Below are 16,960 nucleotides of genomic sequence, written 5' to 3'. Positions count from 1 at the left end.
CGGCGGCGGCGGCGCGGAGGGGAAGGCGTCCAGGATGCGGCGCGGGGCGGCCCGGTGCCCCCCTGCCCCGTCACGGCAGCCGCGGCGGCCGCGGGGACCGGGCCAAGGCCGGGGGCGGCGGCCGGAGCCGCGGTAGCGTCGGCGCCGTCGGGAGGGGCGGCCTGAGGGCGGGCGGGCGCCCGGTGCGGGGGCTCCGCGCTCCGCACGGCCCGGCCCGGCTCGGCCCCGGCGCCATGAGCGGCGGCGGCGGCGGCGGCGGAGGGGGCTCGGCGCCCAGTCGCTTCGCCGACTACTTTGTCATCTGCGGGCTGGACACTGAGACCGGGCTGGAGCCGGACGAGCTGTCGGGTGAGTGCGCGCTGAGCCCGGGGCTTCTTCCCCGCGGCCGCCGGGGACCCCCGAGGAAACCACCCCACCTCCGCTTTGTCCCGGGAGCAGGGCGAGGGTCGGTCGGAAGGACCCAGGGCGGGCGCGGGGTAGGGGGCGTCACTCTGGAGGAGGGGAAACGGGCGAGGGGCTCTGAGCCTTGAGGGTTCCGAACGGCCCCTGCTCCCCGCTGAGCTGTGGCCAGGTCCTCCCGGATGAGGAGGAGAGAAGGGTTGTCTTCACAGTCTGGTGAAGGTTGAGTGACTTAGTATAAAATAAAGGGAAGCTTGTCCTCGAGCACCCATTAGGGAGGGAAGAAGATATCCCACGTCCTGGTGAAAGTAAGTTCCACCCAGACTTAAAAAAAATAAACAAACCAAAAACTTGGTGAGTTTATCTGGCCTCTTCCCAAGAAGCCTGTGATTGCAGTTCCTCAAAACCGTTCTAACCCAGCGCTGGGCTGGGCCCCCTGGGTTGATGGGACGTGAAGTAATAAAGTGAACTTGGGCCACACCAAGGAGGGTGAGAACTCCCTTACATCTAGAAAGGGCTTGTACTCCGGGGCCGTGCCTTTTTATTGAAAATAATTTATGTCCTTTATGAGGCCAGCGTCATTTGTGAATAAAAGGGCAGCAGCCTAGTTGGAGAGCCTGGGTTGCGTAGTGATGCTTCTCAAGTCAGCTTTCAAAGGGAAGTGGTGGGGAAGTGAAGATAGGGCCCAGATCAGATTTGGCACTAATTGCCCAAGAGTGTCAGAATTGTAAAATCCCATGAATTCCACTGCACCGGTGTCAGAGTTGTAAAATCCCCGCGAACTCCACTGCACCGTCATTGGAGCCTTTGAATCTCAAGGTTTGGAAAAGTTTTTGTCTGGAGTGTCCAGTTTGCACGTTTCATGTGGGTGGAGGTTTGTTGTGTCATCCTGATTTGATGAGAGATACTCCTTTCTGCTGTTCTGTCATGATGTGTTTACTGTAAAATTTCTCTCCTGAAGGTGATTATCCTGTTGACTAATTTTACTTTGCTTCAGAGATGACAGGACAGGTTTTGTGTGGTTTTTTTCCCCCCCATCAGAAAAATTTCAGTGTTTCTTATGAGAAAAAAAAAAAAAAGGTGCATACTTCGAAATGGACTTTTTTTTTAATGTGTGTTGTATCACATTTATTGATTTGCATATGTTGAATCTTTCTTAAATCCCAGGGATAAATCCCACTTGGTCGTGGTGTATGATCCTTTTAATGTGTTATCGAATTTGGTTTGTTAATATTTTACTGAGAATTTTTATACCTATATTCATCAGGGATACTGGCCTATAGTTTTTTTCCTTTTAATGCCCTTACCTGGCTTTGGTATCAGAGTGGCCTCGTAAAATGAGTTTGGAAGTGTTCTGACCTCTTCAGTTTTTTGGAAGAGTTTGACAAAGATTGGTGTTAATTCTTCTTTAAATGTTTGGTAGAATACAATACTAGGAATACCATCTGGTCCTTGGTTTTTCTTTGTTGGGAGGTTTTTGATTACTGATTCAATTTCCTTACTCGTTATTGGTTTGCTCAGATTTTCTGTTTTCTCATGATTCCGTCTTGGTAGGTTGTACGTTTCTAGAAATTTATCCATTTCTTTTAGATTGTCCTGTTTGTCAAAATGGACTTCTAAAAAAGTGATAAATTGATGACCTTTAACAAGGTCAGAGCAAATACACTATTTCCTCAAATCAATAGCAGGTGGAGAAAAAATCATGAATCAGTAATACAGTTAATACTAGGCCTCTTGTTGGGGTAGTTTAAGTTCACTTTTTTAGGTCTTCAAATTTTTATAATACTGATGTTAATTTTTCATCTGTGTTTCCTGTTTGTTAAATGTGTGACTTTGCGATGTATCAGTAGTTGTTGGAATTCAGTTCATGGTACTGGAACTAGAAGGGACCTCAGAGAGGAAAATGAGGCCCAGGAAGGACAGTAGGGCCCATGTCCTGCTAGTTAATTGCTTGACTTTGATCCAGTGCTCCTCTCGTGACACTAAACTGCATCTCATTGCTTGGCTGGGTCTTTAGAAAACACTAACATGTTGAGAAAGACTAAAAATGACACAGTTCTCCCCAGTAAAAGAAACTTTAAATTGGTGGAATAAACCAGTGTTATTTTTATGTTGTGCTTTTAAGTGTCTATTAAATTTTATAGACATTCGATTTTCAAAAATAAAGAGAATGTTTTGCAAATGATAAAGCTTAGGAGTGGAGCCGGGAAGTGATTTGTCAGTGAGAGCATGGGTTTTGGGGTTAAACATTCTTTCTCTGCTGTTGACTAACTCTGTGACTGGGGGCCAAGTTAGATAACTCTGCTGGGGTTCTTATCTATGAAAAAGAGAATGTAAGTAAAAAGTGTCTCATCAAGTAGATTCTCAAAAGGTTAATTCTCTTTTAGTGAATATCTGTTAATCATGTGGCTTTTCAGCAAGCTCAAATTATATACCTGTGAAAGCTTATTGAGAGAATAAAGAAGGGGGGGATGAGCTGTATAAAATGTGTAAGGAAGGGTATTTTTCTGTCTTTTTAAGTGTGGTTGCATGCCAAGACTATTTATTCAATAGGTGGCCTTTGTTAGAATAAGCACTGATTGAAGGATTTCTTCTTTTCCTTTATTTCATTTCTGGTGGGTTGATAGGGGAATCTGGACTACCCAGAGGGAATCTTTGAGGAAAACAAAACAGAATACAAATAGCTCTTTGCGGGTCAGTCTTGAGACTCTCCAGGGTGCATTTTCTCTCTGCCTTATAGCTCCTAAACTGATGATGTCATAGTAAATGAAACTACAGGAAATTGTGAATTGCACCCAGGTTCTCTAGGGAGGTACCAAGGAGTCTATGTTCTCTCTAAGCAAATTAAGTTATATACATCAGATAGCTTCTATACTCTAGGAGTGAATCCAGAACAAGCAGATCAAAGATGTTCAGTGTTCCTTCTGGCTTTATGGAGAAAGGTTAAGATTCATTTTTTTCTGTTTGCAGCAATAAGCATAGGGCTTGCTGTGTTGAATATAGACTCTGATCATTGAATTTATAGGAGTCTCTCCATGTCACCTCTCCCCTTTCTTCTAGACTTAAGCATTTAGGCAAGTCATGTAGTTATTTGTTGTGCAAGGAACAGAGGAAGATATGAAAATTAATTTTGTTTTCTCTTCTGGTTAGTTGAGGGAGTACTTTGGGTTGAAGGAGAGAAAGGTAATCTATTGGTGAAGCAGAAGTCTAGCCAACTTTAAGAAATGGTATCTGCTTGTTAGCTTTTTGAGTTTGTCAAGGAGATAAGCAAATCTGGAAGAAACGTTTTTGATTTTGATTTTTCATTATTGTTGGCCCATTCTAAGTGGGGAGGCAGATGGTAGTAGAGTCCAGTCCCTCTTTCTGCCTCTTTGATGGATGGGTGTTCTGGGCATCTTCATTTTCCATTTTTCTTCTTATGGTCACCACCAGGTAACTGCAGGAGAAGGTTTACCATGACATGGGACTCCTGAGTTTACTTTCCCTGTCTCTGCCTGAGAGTTAAGTTTCCCGAATGCTAGTAACCTGTTTCTTACTATGGAATCCTTACGTTCCTCTGCACTGACCTGCACCCAGCATTGAGATATAAGTATTCTAGGTTTATGCATCCACTACTGCAGTCTCCCAGGCTCTGAGTGGTGGGTCTTGCCAAGAATCGAAGAGAGGGCTTAGGAACATAGATAGTTGGGAAACTGGCCAGTGTCCTGTATGAACCTGCTTAGAACACTGACATACCCTGAAATCATCTCTTAATGTCATCATTAGAAGAGAGAAAAAATGCTCCCTGTCCAGGAAAGCCAGAGGACTGGTCAGATCATACTTCTCCTTAACTATATTGGACAATGAAATTAGAACAACAGAATCATGGAATGTCAAACATGGAAGCTCTCTTAGAGACTATATAACCTTCTGATTTTACAGATGAGGAAACTGAGGCTCTGAGAAAGTTGGAGAATATTTGTCTCCCTTGCCACGTTTTATCCTTCTTTTCTGCTACTGGAGTGCTGCTTTGCATGCTTTGCAGTAGTTTGATGAGTGTGGGGGAGACAAGTAAAATACTTGTCTGGCAGGGGTGGGAGCAGACATGGCAGTTTTGTCTAGTGCAGGTTTCCATTGCATGTTAAGCAAGAATACTGTGCATGATTATCAAGAGAGAGATCTTAATTTTTTTTAGCTTTTTCTTTTTTAATACATTTTTTAAAATTTGTTTATTTTATTTATTTTTGGCTGCTTTGGGTCTTTGTTGCTGCGCGCGGGCTCTTCTCTGGTTGCAGTGAGTGGGGGTTACTCTTCGTTGCAGTGCGCGGGCTTCTCATTGCGGTGGCTTCTCTTGTTGTGGAGCATGGGCTCTAGGTGTGCGGGCTTCAGTAGTTGTGGCGCACTGGCTCAGTCGTTGTGGCTCGTGGGCCTATTTGCTCCGTGGCATGTGGGATCTTCCCAGACCAGGGTTCGAACCTGTGTCCCCTGCGTTGACAGGCAGATTCCCAACCACTGCGCCACCAGGGAAGCCTAGCTTTTTCTTTTAATGTAATTTCACGCCAAACATTGACATGAATGGTACAAAGAACTTAAGTACATCCTTTTTCCAGATTCACTGTTAACATTTTGCTCCAGTTGCTTTATCACTTATATACGTGTGTCTTATCTTTCTCTCTCTAATATATAAAAAATCTTTATTGAGATTTAGTTCTCCTATTTAAAGTACACAATTCATTGTTTTTTAGTATATTCACAGAGTTGTGAAATCATGACTAAAATCAATTTTAGAATATTTTCATCACTCTCCCCCCAAAACCTATACCCTTTAGCAGTTACTCCCCATATCCTTCCAACTCCCTAACACCCCAGCTCTAAGCAACCACTAATCTACTTTTTTTTTTCCTCCTTGGGTGAAAAAACTTTTATTCTCTTATCACCAAATCAGTACTAGTTCACATCATTATTCTTCACATCCATGATAATAAGAAAAACTTAATCTCTTCATGGTAGTTAACATTTTAATATAGATCCTTCTAGACCTTTTATTAAAATGAAAGTTATTTTTGTTATTGTACTTATAATTTCGTAAAAACAGGTGCTGATTAGTTGGAGAAAGAAGAGTTTGAGGGCAGTAGGTTGATTGGGAACCACTAATCTACCTTTGATCTTTATGGAGTTGTCTATTCTGGACATTACATATAAATGGAATCACAATATATGGTCTTCTGTGATTGGCTTCTTTCACCTAGCATGTTTTCAAGGTTCATCTGTGTTGTAGCATGTATCAGTATATCATTTCTTTTTTTTTTTTTTTTTTTTTTTGTGGTATGTGGGCCTCTCACTGTTGTGGCCTCTCCCGTTGCAGAGCACAGGCTCCGGACGCACAGGCTCAACGGCCATGGCTCACGGGCCCAGCCGCTCCGTGGCATGTGGGATCTTCCCGGACCGGGGCACGAACCCGTGTCCCCTGCATCGGCAGGTGGGCTCTCAACCACTGTGCCACCAGGGAAGCCCAGTATATCATTTCTTTTTATGGCTGAATGATATTGTATAAATATACCACATTTTACTTATCATAAGTTGATGGACATTTGGGTTATTTATATACTTTCTGGTTATTATAAATAATGCTACTGTAAACATTTGTGTACATGTTTTTGTGTGGACATATGTTTTCGTATCTCTTAGGTATATACCTAGGGGTGGAATAGCCAGGTCATGTGGCAATTGTATGTTTAACCTTTTGAGAAATTGCAGACTCTTTTCCAAAACAGCTGCACCGGTTTACATTTCCACTAGCAGTGTTTGAGGGTTCCACACTCTATATCCTCACCAACACTTATTATCTTTTTGATCATGGGCACCCTAGTGGGTGTAAAGTGGGTATCTAGTAGGTATCTCAGTGTGGTTTTGATTTGCATATTCTTGATGACTAAGAAGGATATCTAATTTAAAAGAAAAAAAAAGTTCTCTCTTCTCAGAGATGAAGTGGGTATAAAAAGTTTGATGAGCCAGTTTCGAACAGGGAGTCAATTTGAAATAACCTTAATTTTTATTTTCCTCTACCAGTCTGGTCAATTCAGCACAGATTCTCTCATGATCATTTTATAAAGGCATCCCTGCTCTGAAGCTCAGACTCTTAGCTGAAGCAAAACTCAAATCTTGGTAGCTTACCTCAGGCATCTGTGGATACTTCCAGAGTTCAGGGTAGAAGGGGGACATTTCCTAAGTTAGGTCATGTGTTCCCTTTTATAAGGTAGAGCAAATAAGAAGTCAAGGGGAGACACTACTAGCACACAGAAAACAATTACAGAGCAGCCCCCAAGGTGATGTAAAATTATGTGCTAAATTTAGTTGGCGAGGCTATATTTTTAACATAAGAGCACCCTACTTCACACTCTCTCAGGTAGGGAGGATCGCATTGAAGGTAAGTGGATTTTACTTTAATAACAATGGGGCTGTGCTCCTCTCAGGAGGAAATCCCGAGTCACAGTGTTTTGTGCTTAAACCAGATTCTTAGACTCTGTTCCGCCCTTCCTTCCTTCTGTACTAGATTATAAATAGTTTTCTTTGCCTAGGGCCTCCTTCGGCAATACCCATTTCCAGTCCTATATCCTTTTATAAGCTTGTTGTTTATTGCTAACTCTGGTGGAAGGTGTACTTGTACTTGGCTTGGCTTCTCAATTCCTGTTGCCATCCCTGGATTTGAATTACTGTCAGGTGGTCTTAGAGGTCTCTCAGGAACCTAGGTACACATGAGGGAACCTATACCTGATATGTTTTAGGTTACTGCTGATATGGCATAGTACCTAGTAAAAGAGAGAAAGCCTTGCCCTTTAGAAGCTGGTGACTTCTTGTGGAATTCAGTGATTACACAGAGACTATCGTTGCCAGATTTTTAGGTTTAGTTCTCAAAAGTTATTAAGCGAGGCAGTTACTGGTCAAATGTCTATGTTCCAGATGTTTTGTGATGACTGATTTTAGTTTAGAGTATACAGAACCCTGGACTGGGTTTGTGAGTGTCAGAGTCCTGTCGTGGTGGAAAATGAGGGCATGTGCTAGCTTTCAAGCTGTTTTCTTCCAAGTGTGCTTCCAAGGGGTTGGGTATGGCTCCAAGAAGTTAGATGGGAACAGCTGTGGTTTAGACCATCAAGTTTCTCAGATGTTATACTTAGGATATTTGCTTGATGGTCATCCATAGGATCTATCATAGTTTCTTATTAAAGAGAGCCAGGTTAGTAATTCTTGTTTGTTTGTTTCGTTCATTAGTGTGATGGGCAATTCAGGTCAAAATTTTGCTAGGCCATCTGCGGTCTACTGAATGGGCTGAACTAGCTGCGTTAGTCTAAAATGTTTTCATGGAGTGCTGAGAGGCTGTGAGCAGGGAGAAGATGTGTGGAGGTTCCTCTTATTAAGCTTCATCCCTCTGTGAGTGTGGGATTTCTTGTTTTCTAAACTACTTCTAGGTGGCAAAACATAAAATAAGTATGCATTCATTTATATTGGTCACAGAATCAAAAACTGTCAGAGCTAGGTCTGAGATAGTCCAGCCACCACTTTTGACAGATGGTACTGATTAATATTTGTAAATGATTTAATAGTTTTTGGGCTTCCCTGGTGGTGCAGTGGTTGAGAATCTGCCTGCCAATGCAGTGGACACGGGTTCGAGCCCTGGTCTGGGAAGAGCCCACATGCCGCAGAGCAACTAGGCCCGTGAGCCACAACTACTGAGCCTGCGCCTCTGGAGCTTGTGCTCCGCAACAAGAGAGGCCGCGACAGTGAGAGGCCCGCGTACTGAGATGAAGAGTGGCCCCCGCTCGCCGCAACTAGAGAAAGCCCTCGCACAGAAACGAAGACCCAACACAGCCAAATATAAATAAATAAATTAAAAAAAAAAGACTTAATAGTTTTTAAACAGTTTTTAATATTTTCAGTCCCATTTGAAAATATAATTTTTTGTCCACTGTTACCCAGAAAGTTAGACAGAACTGTTAGAATCCAGGTCTTCTGTCTGCTGTCTCACCAGTGATGAGATTCTTCTTCTTTTTTTTTTTTTTTTTGGCTGCATCATGCGGCTTTCAGGATCTTAGTTCCTGAGCCCTCGGCAATGAAAGCCCAGAGTCCTAACCACTGGGCCGCCAGGGAATTCCTGAGATTATTCTTTTAAAATGATAGATTTGGGTATACTGAAGCAATGGCTTAATCATTGAGTAGCAGAGCTGTGGCATGGCCTCTTTGATCAATCCCTAACCCACAATGCAGTAGAGGAACTCTGTCAGGGGAGGAGTCAGGTCACTCATTTTTTGAATTGTAGTTAAGGCTGGTTGTTATTTTTTATATATATATTTTCCTGTCTCCCCATTCTTATCAGTTCTGGAAATGTTTTTCTTAGACCAAATAGTTACTGGGGCTTTGTTTCTAAGAAGTTCTGTTTTTTGTGTGGCTGTTTCAGGATGCTTTATGCTGTTTGTCTGAGGTCTGTTTTCTTTGAAAAGAAAAAAAAGAGGTTTGCACCTACTAACCTCAGAAATCCCTCAGTGTAGCCTGCAGGTTGCATCTTTTTGTGGTTGCTGTTGGGTGCTGGCTATGACTTCTGATTTACCATATTCTTTATAATGAAAGGTAATGGGAAGCAACTAAGAAACTTTCAGGATTTTTTGTTTTTTTGTATTTAATTTAATTTATTTTTTTATACAGCAGGTTCTTATTAGTTATCTATTTTATACATATTAGTGTATACATGTCAATCCCAATCTCCCAATCCATCCCACCACTACCACCTCCCCTGCCACTTTCTCCCCTTGGTGTCCATACGTTTGTTCTCTACATCTGTCTCTATTTCTACCCTGCAAACCTGTTCATCTGTACCATTTTTCTAGGTTCCACATATATGCATTAATATACGATATTTGTTTTTCTCTTTCTGACTTACTTCACTCTGTATGACAGTCTCTAGATCCATCCACGTCTCTACAAGCGACCCAATTTCGTTTCTTTTTATGGCTGAGTAATATTCCATTGTATATACGTACTACATCTTCTTTATCCATTCGTCTGTCGATGGGCATTTAGGTTGCTTCCATGACCTGGCTATTGTAAAGAAACTTTCAGGATTTTTTTTTTTTTTTTTTTTTGCAGTACACGGGCCTCTCACTGTTGTGGCCTCTCCCGTTGCGGAGCATAGGCTCCGGACACGCAGGCTCAGCAGCCATGGCTCACGGGCCCAGCCGCTCCGCAGCATGTGGGATCCTCCCGGACCGGAGCATGAACCTGCGTCCCCTGCATCGGCAGGCAGACTCTCAACCACTGTGCCACCAGGGAAGCCCCCAAAACTTTCAGGATTTTTAAAGTCAGGAAGACAGAGAAGGAAATTATTTAGAAATAATAATCATAAGCCATGATTTATAAGTGGGTAAACCCAATTTACAACAAATTACATTCATTAAAAACAGTAATACATTAGAGTTACTCTCCAGGAATGTCAAAAGAATTGGTTCTTTTCTCAGTTGTGTCATCTCTGGTGTCCTTTTTTTCTTTATTTTTGTAGTTTTAGAATAATGGTTTTCTAACAATGTCATGAAGATAGGTATTAATTATTGTTATATCGTTGAAGAAAACCAGAGGTTTTATTTTGAGTAAGTTAAATGTCTCTTTTCTTGTTTTCCCCATAGTCTTTTTTTTTTTATTTAAAAAAATATTTATTTATTTTTTGGCTGCATCAGGTCTTAGTTGTGGCACGCGGGATCTTTCGTTGCAGCGCGTGGGCCCTTTGTTACAGTTTGTGGGCTTCTCTCTAGTTGTGGCACACAGGTTCATTAGTTGTGGCACACGAGCTCATTAGTTGTGGAGCATGGGCTTAGTTGCCCCGTGACATGTGGGATCTTAGTTCCCTGTGGCGTGTGGGATCTTAGTTCCCTGACCGACGTCCCCTGCATTGCAAGACGGATTCTTAACTACTGGACCGCCAGGGAAGTCCCTTCCCTGGAGTCTTTATTTGACAATGACCATTACATTAAAATTTTTTTCCTGATTATAAAAACCGTAGGTCATTATACAAATTAAAAAATTACAGGGCTTCCCTGGTGGCGCAGTGGTTGGGAGTCCGCCTGCCAATGCAGGGGACACGGGTTCGTGCCCCTGTCCGGGAAGATCCCACATGCCGCGGAGCAGCTGGGCCCGTGAGCCATGGCCGCTGAGCCTGCACGTCTGGAACCTGTGCTCCGCAACGGGAGAGGCCACAACAGTGAGAGACCCGTGTACCGCAAAAAAAAAAAAAAAATTTACAGAACTGTGTTATAACTTCTCTTGTCCCAGAGTCAGGTAGACAAATTTCTGAGCTTTGCTAGAAGAAATGCTTTACATAGTAGGTATTTGATAAAGATTTGTATTAATTATGAAAAGGTAAAGGCTGCTTATTCAGATTTTCAAAGAATTGTATGTAATCATATATATATATTTTTCTGATATAAGGCATAGTACTTAACTTTTTAGAACTTAAGCTAGACTTCCACAACTTTTCTAAGTGCTAAGTAATAAAGAAGGTGGGGTCTGTAGAGGAGATGAGTAGCACTGATTGTTTACCCATACTCAAAAAGCTGAGGGCCAACGTCAGATTTAGAGGTAAGATGGTTATGGGAGAGGGATTTTGTATTGCACTGTGATTATTTTGTAATTTTTAATATATAAAGTTAAAATTTTTTAGCTTTATAATTTTTTTGTAATTTTTAATGTATAAAGCTTTTTTTTTTTTTTTTAATGAATCTAGTTTTAGTTTATTTAACCAGTCCCATGGACTTAGGATCACAGTCTCTTATTGGGAAAAATAAAACAAGTACCTAGAAGTATCACCTGCTAAACTGACATCCATCCAGTTTTGCTTAGCTCTGAGGTTCTGTATGTTCAAATGGTATTTAATCCCTTTCTTTGCTAAGTAATTAACCTAGTATTCTTCTTTTACCCCCATTTTCTCACATCTCTGTGAAACACATTTCTTTCCACTGCACTTTTATTGTGTGGAAAGTTGGTATTTAAGCATTTGTAGTTTTATCTTCTAGAAGAATGTTTAGTGTTTTGTGGAGGATTGTTGGTCTCCTTTTCTAGCTCTGTTGGCTGCTTAGCTCAGTTGGTTATGAGTGTGATGAATTTAATAAGGCCAGGGTCATTGAGTTAGTCTTCATAAGGACCAGTTAGCTTTGTTCTACCCACTTTTGTACTAGCCTCAGCTGACCATCCCACTCACAAGTACACTGTAGTTAATGGGGAACACAGGCAAGGAAATGAGGCTAGAGTAAGCTGTTCAATCCCTGATAACTAAATTAATAGCTATTTATTGTTTAGTGAATACATTTAAATTCTAGGTACCAAATGACATTATCCTCGCTTTACGGATTAGGAAACTAAAGTGAAGAGAATTTAAATAACATGCTTGAGTTCCCATAGCAAGAATTGGGAACCTCTTTTCCTTGTCTCTAAAGTCCTCTACCATATACCTTTCTGTTACTGAAAGACCAACTTAGTGATGGGACACTTGTTTGCATACATGTATGAGATAGAGTTGCTGTTCTTGTGGAGCTCATAGTCTTCTGACCAGTCAGGCATACATAAACTAATAGCTGTGGAAAAGGATCAGTTCCTTAAGTGAGGAGCAGATAATGAGGTGTTGCTGGGGTTCAGGAGAGGGAAAGAGTATTCTGTTCTCTAGCTTTGTAGTTTATGTCTTGCAAAATTTGCTGTAGAGGGCTTAGCTCTGGCTGTGACCCTGAACAAAAACATGGTCTCTCATGTATTCATTGATTAGTTCAATGCTTATTTAATATGTACAAAAACACCTTTGGCCTATACATAAGTTATGGACTCTGAGGTTTGGAAAAAACATATTTGAAGGTCAACCATGTAAGGAGTGGTATTTTCTCTCTCTAAAAATAAAACTTTAAATTATAAAGTACATTTCTTATAGGGAACTTAGAAATTATAGAAAGGTACAGAAATAAGTCACTCACGAGTGACCATTCAGAATTAAGCTTGTAGCATTTTGATGTCTTTTTGTAGTTCCTTCCAATTTTTAAAAATTCGTATTGCAATCTGCCTTAAGCACAAGCCCTAAGTATATAGCTTGATGTATTTTTACATATGTTTACATGTGTATAATCATCACCGATATTCTTTCCAGTTTTTACTATATGTGGGTGTATGTGTGTATACTTTTACATACTGTGATAAGGCAAAATGTAAACATTTTATGTTTTGATTTTTTTTTTCACTTAATGTCCTGTCATGAGTATTTCTCAATATCAGCAAGTATTCTCCTGAAATTTTATTGTGCCTGGTTAAGCGTTAATTAATTACAAGTAATAGAAACTCATTCAAACAAGCTGAAGTAAAAAGGGGATTTATTTCAAATTATAACATTCTATATATTTATAAATAACATCTTAAAAAATATCCCACATCAGTACAAAGATCTTTCTGGTGAATATATTCAAAATTTTCTTTTATCAAATACCCTAGTACATATATTTTTACACTTGTGGGAGTCATTGTATGGGATTAATTGATAAAACTAGACTCAGTGAGTCCAAGGAATAATGTACATTTTAAGTTTTAATAGATATTGCCAAATCGCCCTCCTCAAAAGTTTAGCCTTTAACCAACAATAAGATTCTACCAATTTTTTCTCTATATCTGCAACAAAATATTAACTGCTTTTCCAAAATGTTTTCAATCTGCTGGGAAGAAAATGTGTGTTTTAATCTAAATTTAACTATTTGTGAGGCTGAGTATCTTTTCATATATTTCATGTACACTTGTGTATTTCATGTTTCACTCCTTCAATGAATTACCTGTTCAGTCCTTTTGTTCATATTTCTGTTGTGTTGTTTATATTTTTCTCCTTGATTTGCAGAAACTTTATCTCTTAGGAATATTTTGATTCTCAGGAAATACCTCAGAAACACTTGCAGTGAAAAAAAATATATGTACACTAATATAGAGTTATAAAATTGAGATCATAAGAGAAAAAAATGTATCCTGCTTTTTAAATTTACTATTATATGTTGATCATTTTCCCATGTTTTTAAATATGTCTTGAGTAGTTTTCTCATGCCATTAAGTATTCTTCATACACGATTTTAATTGTTATTTGATTCCAAAGTATGAGTGAACTGTAAAATTTTAATGATTACTTGGCACTTTGGTGGTTTGTTTATACTTTTTTATGATAAATAATTTTACAACGTGTATACTTTATACAAATCTGAGTGTCTGTTGCTTTAGTATATATAACAGTAAGACAGTTATTAAGTCAAATGAGATGAACTTTTAAGCACATTTCATGTGTAATGATGAATTTCTTCTTGGAAGTGCTATACCATTTTGTGCTCACTTCTAGCTTGCCATCATTTATGTATATATATATATATATATTTTTTTTTTTTTGGGGTGGGTGGTAGATTACACATAACATAAAATTTACCATTTTAGCCATTTAACACAGTTCAGTGGCATTTAGTACATTTCACAATATTGTGCAGCCATCACCATTATGATATATATAACGCGTTCATCACCCCAAAAGGAAACCTGTACTCATTGAACAGTCACTCCCTATTCCTCCCTCCCCCAAACCCCCGGCAACCTCTAATCTGCTTTCCGTTTCTTTGAATTTGCCTATTCTGGATATTACATATAAATGGAATCATACAATACATGGCCTTTTGTGACTGGCTTCTTTCACTTAGCATAATGTTTCCAAGGTTTATCCATGTTGTAGCATAAATTAGTACCTCATTCCTTCCATTATATGGATATTATTGTATGTATGAATGTTTATTCATTCATCTCTTGATGGACATTTGGGTTGTTTCCACTTTTTGGCTATTATGAATAGTGCTGCTATAAGCATTTGTGTTCAAGGTTCTGTAGGAACACCTGTTTGAGTATACACCCAGGAGTGGAATTGTTGGGTCATATGGTAACTCTGTGTTTAATCTTTTGACAAAATGCCAAACTGTTTTCCACAGTGACTGCACCATTTTACTTTCAGACTGTCAACACACGAGGGCTCTACTTTCTCCACATCCTCACTAATTCTCATTATTTTCCTTTTTTGGGATATCATTATGTTTTAATCTATATTTCTTTGACTACTACTAAGGTAGATTTTAAAAACTATTTATTGATCCTTTGTGTTCGTATCGTGAATTGTCTATGTATGCTTTTATAATTTCTTTTATTGCTCTTTTTTTGGTGGGAGATTGGGGAGGATTGAGGTTGGGCTGCTTTTGAAGGGTAATTATGGATTTCTTTTGCTTAGGAAAGCTGGTGAGTTAGCTAGAGAAGTAAGGGGTAAACAAATGCGGTTTGGAGGGTGTATTCGTTTCCCGTGGCTGCTGCAACAGATTACCATAAACTGGGCGGCTTAAAACAATAGTGATTTTTTTTCCCTCCCTCTGTTCTGGAGGCCAGAAGTCCAAATTCAAGGTGTCAGCAGGCTGCATTCCCTCAGAGGGCCTTTGGGGAGAATAATTCTTTGCCTCTCCCAGCTTCTGGTGGCTGCCAGCATTTCTTGGCTTCTGGCCACATCACTCACTTCTTCACATCACCATCACCTTTGTGTCTTCTCTGTGTGTCTATCTTATAAGGATACTTCTCTTTGGATTTAGAGCCCACTCAGCTAATTCAGGATGATCTTCTCATCTCAAGATCTTTGATAACATCTGTAAAGATCTTTTCAAATAAGATAATATTCACAGGTTCTGGGGAGTACGATGTGGACATATCTTTTTTGGGGCCAGCATTCTACCCACTACAGAGGGGCTAAAGGATAGGTCTTGAATTTCTCTAAGTGTGAGCAAGAAGCAGAGAGGAATAAAAAGGAGAGCCTAGGAAGAATACTTAGGGAAGAAGAAACTAATATCACCATTGCTCTGTACTGTTACTACACTTAGCATTCAGAAATACCATTGGACTTTTTTTGGCCGTGCTGCGCGACTTGTGGGATCTTAGTTCCCCGACCAGGGATTGAACCTGGGGCATAGCAATGAAAGTGCTGAGTCCTAACCCCTGGACTGCCAGGGAACTCTTTAAGACTGTTTTTTTAAATTACAGTATAGTTGATTTACAGTGTTATACCATAGGATTTTAGGATAAAAATGACTTAGGTCCAGTTATATTTGACAGAAGCCATGTAACTCTGACAAAAATCAAACTTCTGTTTTGGTAGAACATTCTTATCTATAATAAAGTATTTCTTTAGCACAGTGATGTTGGAACCAGTCAGATATGTTGTCATTGTCATCAGTAATCACTGTCTTATCTAGGCCTTGTATTTGTGCTATATTCTTTTAATATAGGCAACAAAGGCTCATAAAAGAGAAGCAAGAGCTGGTTAGACTTTCCAGACGTCTCATTTTACAGAGAAAGAACATGTGGCTGGGAGGGTTTTGAATAATTTGTCTGGGTTCCCACAGCTGGTTAGTTAACTTAGCATTGAAACTTGAATTTGGGGTCCCTTAATTCTTAAGTGAGTGTTTTTTCCCATGATACGGTATACAAACTGTGCAAACTGTTAAAGAAGTAAATATTTGTGAATCTATATCTGTATCTATATTGGTCTCCTCTCCTTAAAGCTGAGGTTCTCTGCTGAGATAGTAAAGGATATAGTGTAGCCTAAAATTTACATCTGTCACCTGGATCAGAATCATCTATTTACTGTTTGTGTGACCTTGGGTGATTTACTTCTCTGTGTTTTAATTACTTCTTTTTTTTTTTTGTAAATTTATTTATTTTATTTATTTTTGGCTGCGTTGGGTCTTTGTTGCTGCACGTAGGTTTCTCTAGTTGCGGCAAGTGGGGGCCACTCTTCATCACAGTGCACAGGCTTCTCATTGTGGTGGCTTCTCTTGTTGCAGAGCATGGGCTCCAGGTGCATGGGTTTCAGTAGTTGTGGCACGTGGGCTCAGTGGTTGTGGCTTGTGGGCTGTAGAGTGCAGGTTCAGTAGTTGTGGCACATGGGCTTAGTTGCTCCGCAGCATGTGAGATCTTCCAGGACCAGGGCTGGAACCTGTGTCCCCTGAATTGGCAGGCAGACTCTCAACCACTGTGCCACCAGGGAAGCCCTAGTTACATCGTTTTTAAAGTGGAAATAAAACCTATCTCTTAGGGATTTTATAGGATTAAATAAGTTAATACATTAAATGGCTTGCAATAGTGCCTGGCACATAATGAGTATCCATTAAATGTTTGCTATTGCTAACATTTTTATTCTTTGCATCACTTAATTTTCTATATAATTTTGACATTGTTGGGAAGTGGAAATGGGGTGATAGTACTACATATTATCTCATTTGGGCCTGTTAGCAACCATATGAGAGAAGTTCTATTTTTCCCATTTTATGGGCGAGGAAACTGAGGCACAACACAATTTGTCTGAGGTTATACAGCTAATATACAGAAAGGTTGGGGTTCGAACTCAGATCTGTCAGAATCTGGAGTTTATGCTTTAAAAAAAAAGTAAAACTTTATTAAGGAAACAAACAAACACAGTAAAGTACATGTCAAAGTGTACACTGTGATATATTTTCAC

The 16,960-nt window shown here is 40.0% G+C and overlaps 1 protein-coding gene across 1 annotated transcript in view; it reads left to right on the top strand.

Moving 5' to 3' along the window:
* Nucleotides 1-211: 211 nt before the first annotated feature.
* DENND5A (DENN domain containing 5A) overlaps nucleotides 212-16,960 on the top strand; it is a 109,122-nt gene continuing 92,373 nt past the window's right edge. The window contains exon 1 of the mRNA XM_060102737.1: nucleotides 212-348. Within this exon, the coding sequence (XP_059958720.1) occupies nucleotides 234-348 (115 nt within the window). The 5' untranslated portion in view covers nucleotides 212-233. The remainder of the gene's footprint in view (nucleotides 349-16,960) is intronic.

This window comes from Mesoplodon densirostris, chromosome 7 (genome assembly GCF_025265405.1).
Source record: "Mesoplodon densirostris isolate mMesDen1 chromosome 7, mMesDen1 primary haplotype, whole genome shotgun sequence".
Lineage (NCBI taxonomy): Eukaryota > Metazoa > Chordata > Mammalia > Artiodactyla > Ziphiidae > Mesoplodon > Mesoplodon densirostris.
The sequence above is the reverse complement of the archived record's forward strand: the minus strand, read 5'-3'. Positions and strand labels throughout refer to the sequence as shown.